The sequence below is a fragment of the Pteronotus mesoamericanus genome, unplaced genomic scaffold (genome assembly GCF_021234165.1).
Source record: "Pteronotus mesoamericanus isolate MK-2021 breed Mesoamerican mustached bat unplaced genomic scaffold, CSHL_Meso_final contig_68, whole genome shotgun sequence".
NCBI lineage: Eukaryota > Metazoa > Chordata > Mammalia > Chiroptera > Mormoopidae > Pteronotus > Pteronotus mesoamericanus.
This window is the reverse complement of record NW_026555234.1, coordinates 22,726,573-22,732,572: the sequence shown is the minus strand read 5'-3', so window position 1 is coordinate 22,732,572 and position 6,000 is coordinate 22,726,573. Positions and strand designations below refer to the sequence as shown.

General features: G+C 45.2%; 1 protein-coding gene across 1 annotated transcript in view; it reads right to left on the bottom strand.

Annotated features, from left to right (window-relative positions):
* Nucleotides 1-307: 307 nt before the first annotated feature.
* Nucleotides 308-6,000, bottom strand: part of NWD2 (NACHT and WD repeat domain containing 2) — a 139,325-nt gene continuing 133,632 nt past the window's right edge. Inside the window, exon 7 of the mRNA XM_054582249.1 lies at nucleotides 308-4,240. Within this exon, the coding sequence (XP_054438224.1) occupies nucleotides 308-4,240 (3,933 nt within the window). The remainder of the gene's footprint in view (nucleotides 4,241-6,000) is intronic.

Genomic DNA, 6,000 nt, shown 5'->3' with positions numbered 1-6,000 from the left:
CAGGTGATGTAGCCATTTAAATATGATTTCGACAAATTCTTTAGAAAAGTCTCAAGACTTCATTACTGGAGAAAATCTGACAAAAACACCAAAACACCAAAACCAAACAAACAAAAACCGCCCCAAACCAATTTCCCATTTCTGTACCTTTCATGAATATGTTAATGATGAACACGGGAACTCCGTCATCGTCCTTGTGTTTTAAGAAATGAGTAGCTTATCATTTGGGATACAGAAGATCTGCTTGCCCCCCCGCCCCTTCTGTGCGTGTATCACGCATTTCGGCTGAGCAGGATAAACACTTCCATCAGTCGTCAGGGCCGTAGGTGTGGCCCCTGGGTTCCAGGGCAGAGCACATCCGGTCATAGCAAGAATTGTGTTTCTTGGAGGGTGTCGCCTCGTTCGGCTCAGCAGAGTCACTCACTGTGATGGGACTGTCTCGTGCAAAGACCTCAGTAGACTCTCTCCATAAGCAATCCACAGACACTTTGAAACAGTAGCTGTTACACTTTGGCCTGGACGTCTGTGCTGCATTGTTGAATATCTGCCTGCTGTTGGAAGTGGCAATTTTAATTTTCAGTGCAGCATCTACGCGGTCCACCACCGTGTATATCCCTATGCTCCCATCGTCAAAACCCACAACGATGTTCAGGTGCCTCTGGGAGAGGGCAAGAAAAGTTGGTGTTTTGTAAAGGGAACAAGCACCGATATTTTTGCCATCGGCCAGCCTCATGACAATTAAACTGGATATGGCACCATTCTCATCCTCTTCCTCCCCGTTTCGGAAACAAATGTATACCAGGTAGCGACCGTCTCGAGACAACCTCTGCCGCCAGATGACCCCGGACGCGTGAACCACCCGTAATTTACCATTGTGTAAATCCAGCACGTTGATATTTTCATCTCCCCGGGATATAATGCCTAACTTTCCATTGGGAGATATTTCAAAATCCTCTAGGTTTTTCAGGAAGTTGCTTGGAAGTTGCACCCGGCGACAGATCACTTCGTCTGTCAGACTCCAGATGTTCACTGTCTCGGCCGAGGTGATAAACACGATGATGTCAGGACAGTCGGGGATCAGTTTGAAACTCACGATGGTGGTGCCGTCCTCACAGCAAAATTTCTTGGTGATGCTCCCTGTCCACAGGCTGACAGCCAGCACTTTGCTTTTGGTCATTCCCACCACGAAGGTGTTCGCAGAGGTTATAAAGGCATTCTGCAGCGTGGTCAGGATGTTGCAGACCCTGTGGCCCGTGGCCAGTCTCCACACCCTGGAGGCGTTTTCCTCACAGAGAGAGACCACAAACTGGTCGTTGTGTGTAATTAGCAGCTGAGATATCCTCTGCCCATTAATTCGGAAGAGGTTGTCACCGCTGCTGGTGTGCCAGACATACTGGCTGCTTTTGTCATCGGCTGTCACCATGATGTCTCCAGAGGATGTCAACACACAGTGTTCAACTATTCCTTCATGTTTAAACACCGCTTCAATGAACCCATTGCTGAAGTTCCATTTATGGACACAATCGGAGCCATCCAGGGAGTAAATGATTTCCCCTCTAGCAGGTAACACCAGGCTTTGGATGGGTTTTCCGGTCTTATCTATGTTGGACATCGCTGTGATGATGTCTATATCCCAAATAGACAGAACGCCACTGGTTGATAGAGACAGCAGCATATTGTGGTGACTGGATTTCACCAGCTTAACAATGGTACCTGAGATTTCCTGTAGGCTTGCCATACACTGTCCTGTGTCCCGCCTCCAAAAAAACACGGCTGAGGTATTTTCCATGGTCGCGATGATGCAGTCTCCATTTTTGGAGAGCACGGCAGATATAAAGCGTTCGTTGTGCTTAGCTCTGAACTTTTCAGCCACCTTCCACATGCCAGTGTCTAAGAGCTCAATGCTGAGGGCTTTGCAGATCAGAATTGCACTTTGGTCCTCCGAAAGTTCAATGCCGACCACCTCGCTGTCTTCTCTCCGGCAGTCAAAGTCATCAGTCAGCTGGGGGTTAGAAATATCCTCAGTATTCCAAACAGAAAGGCTTCCCTCACTATCTACCATTACCATTTCTTGAGCTGTGTCCAAGATAAGAAGAAACTGCACAAACCCACCTGAAAACTCAGATGTCACTGTACATAACTTTTCTCCACTCCCTAAGTGAAATATGGTGGTGGTGTTCAGGTACTGTCCACAGAAAGCATAGATCCCATCCAGAGAGCACTGGACACATGTCACTTCATACCAGCAGTGGAACTGGTAAAGGGGCCATCCATAGAGCAGATCGATGACAGTGACATCTTTGCTGGCTTCAAGCCATGCCAGGGCATGGTTGACAGACAGTGTAAATCCATTGATGTAGGGTGAGCCACTTCCATGCTTGGTCCCTTTGATTTCCACTTCAGACAGGAGACAAGAATTGACATTGTCATAAATCAGCAAGGTGTTATTGGTCGTAGCCACTACAAGATATTTTTCATCACTGGTGAGTTTCATGCCCAGGATGACAGACTGGGCCGTTGTGATTTGCCTGAGTAGCTGACGAGTTTCCACATCCCATGTGCTGATAGAACCATTTTCTAAAGCAGTGAGGACAGTACTGGGGTTAGAAGTTGGCAGAATCTCAGTGACATGCAGGTGACTAGATGACAAGGGAAGACGCTCTGGGCTATATGTCACATCCATGGATGAATGTAATGGCACAATGGAGCAATATTTGGGCCCGTCTTTGTCACACTCTAGAAGCAGGTGTCTCAGCTTAGGCAGGGAACTTACGACAGGCAGCAGCCTCTGCTGAAGCTCTGCTGAAAGGGAGCCAGGGAATGCGATGATCTTGTTTTTGATGCTGCGGAGGGTGCTGGCCAGGAACTTCAGCTCCTTCTCTTGCGTGTAGCTGTAAGCGAGCTCGATGTCTGAGAGCACTTTGTCGAACTGGCCAATTTTGATCATGGTGTAAAGCCAGCTGAAGTTCATGATGATGCCGTAAAGCAAGTCATCGGTTTTTCCACATCTCGTCAGATGGTGCAAGAGCTCGGACATTTTCCGATGATTGACAAAAAAGATGTCAGGCTCCAATGGGTTACACTGGAAAACCCAGGGCTGGTCAGGGGCCTGTCTATCAAAAGAAGCCTGTTCCATGAAGTGCTTTTCTTCCTCAAGCAGGCTTCTGTTTTCCAAGTCAAGGCAGCCATTCAAGTAGGGGTCTTCGAGGCAAAAGGCTTTCCTCCTGCCCCCTGACCAGACCCCCAGAAAATAATCAGCCAGGATGGTGTGCATTTCATGCAGGTCACTGTCGTCCTTCAGATACAGCTTCTGGGCTATGAGCTGCAGGTGTCTATTGGCCCAGACCAGGAGGGTAACGTTCTTCACGTGTCTTTCTATTAAGTATCCACTGAGACCCTCCTTGAGTCTCGCGATGTACAAATAAGGTACTCTCAGGGGGTTGCTGGGCCTGGTGTTCTCAGTGATCTCATTCATAACACGGTTGTCTAGGGCCAACACATCCTCCAGCTCCATCTCACTTAAACCCATTTTGGCCATAGTGATGTAACCAAGAGCCCTGGAGACCAGTTTCTGACCACACCTCTTCTCTAAGGACCAGAAGAGCTGCTCTATACTTTCATGAACAGTGACACAGAGGGAGGATTCATCGACGTCTTTGTGAGATCTCCAGTGTCTCACCTCCCTGAAGGTCAGGTTCACAAACATGGGCAGCGTGCACTTGGAGAACGCATTGTTCACGTAAATCTGCTGGCCCGATGTGACCTTCCTTTTGACTCGCAGCAGCTGGTGTTTGAGGACCTGGCTGCACATCTTTCTGTCCCGGGGAATCAACTCGATGTAATTGTTTTCTTCATGGATAAGGCACCGTAGTTTCTGCAGGATCCCATGTTTGTTGGGCAGTGTGGAGAGGACTATCCGTACGAAGCGGGGCAGGTGAGCAGGGAGCCACCAAAGCTTCCTGGCTTCGTCGCTCTCTGAGAGCTGCTCTAGGGCATCAAATATTATTACTAGAGGTCTCTGCAATGAAGACTCATTCAAAAGGTTTATAAATAAGTCACGGAGGTCATGAATCTTCTTAGGGTAGCTTTGAACCAGACACCGGTAGTTAACTGCCAGTTGTTCACAAACACTTAGAAGGAGAGTCCTGAGGTCTGTGCTGACGTCTGTGCTTCCTAGAAATCGCACAACTATTACTGGGTCAGATTCTGGTCCTGTGTCTTCATGTAGCCAGCCGTAAGCCTAAAACATAAGAATGGCATTTAGAATGGTAATATATATTCATGTGGTCATATACTACAACATCTCTTCTCTCCAAAGGCCAGACTTCGGGTACATTGGGCCATGCGGAAAGTAGTCTAGAACCAGGAAACAGAAAAACCTGGAAGGATCAAAGAGCTGTCACGAAGCTTGTGCACTAAAATCTATAGGTGAGACCCTCAGGATCATTTTACTAAAGGTAATAAAATAGTGACAGCAGTACTATTCAACCATAAGGCAATATTTCACTTGTATTCTAAAATTTACAAAGTGTTTCATAAGCCGTAAATCTGAATATCTAGCTAGTATGATCAGTTTTTTAATGCTTGAATCCCATTTGCTGGCATGGTTGTTGGCACATAGTAGGTACTTAGCATTTGTTTAATGAATAGATTAAATAATAATTTACACAATATATCAAGTCAAATATTTTCATTAGTTGGATTACATAATACCATATATGGCTGAAAAAATTTCCAGTTAATTAGTTGCAATAAAAAATAGTACTAAAATGATACTGAATAGATCTTTTATGATTCAGAGACATTTCACTGTATTGTGATGCTCTAGGGTCATCATTATGATTATTATTTATCATTGTCATAAAAACTATATAATGCTGGTTAAAAGAGTTTTGCTAAATTTGTGCTTTAAAACATTTTACTATATACACAGGAAGCTATTGATCCCACATTGTCTCTCTGTAGGGAACATGGATATTACAGTATCATTTAACAGAAGTAGAAACAGGTCCAGGTTGGATAAATGACTTGCCTGGAGTTAAATGGTTACCAACAGACAAAGCTGGAGAAGTTAATTTGACTTTCATTCGAAGGGGTACACACTCTCAATTGTAGAACTAAGGAGATAAAATATAGGAGGGGGTTGCACAGTTTAGCATTTTTCTGTTTGGAAAGGCAGGAATAAGAAGGGACGTGATCAAAGTATAAAATACTCTCAAATGTGTTTTTAGGAAGACAATGTCTTTCAGTAATCATTGGAATTCAACCAAGGATACTCCTTAGGAAAGAAAATATTATTTAATACGTTAGGAAGTTTATGAAACTTGGTTCCTCAAGAGATACTTCAGGTGAAAGTATGAATAAGTTTAGAGAAGGTACATGGCTGTCAGTTTCAGAATGAGCTGTTAGGGGACATAAGCTTTGTACTGTCATTGTTGAGGCCCAACCTTTGATGCTGATTAGGAGGAGGTTAATCCTGCCATCCTGCAGCTGCCCTTAGTGGCAAATCAGAAACAATACAATTCATGGCCACTGCAGGTTGCTTATGATGCTTATATGTATCGTCTTCCTTCCACCTAATCATGTGTTGCTGAATGTGTAGTATCTGTAGGGAGTACCCCTCCAATCATAAGCTCACAACCATGGAAATGTTGGGTACACAGGCGATAACTGTGAAATTAACAAGAGATGCCCGTTTGCATTGTCCCAGGGACACAAAGTCACAAGAGAGTACATTGTTCTCGGTGGTGATGGGTGGGAACAACGTGTCCCAGGAGAGAGGCAAGACGCAGGGGACCTAGAAACAGCTGAGGCCCTTGAGGGATCAGAGTCCTGGGCCCTGAACAGATGCACTTGGGTAGTTGGGCAAAACATCCCCAACAGTGAGAGCTCGGAAGGCCAGTTTCTTTTTGTAAAAAATTGAATCTTTATTGCATTTATTTACATTGCCTTTTAGTCACCTTACACTCTCCTCCCCCAACAATCACCACACAGCCATCC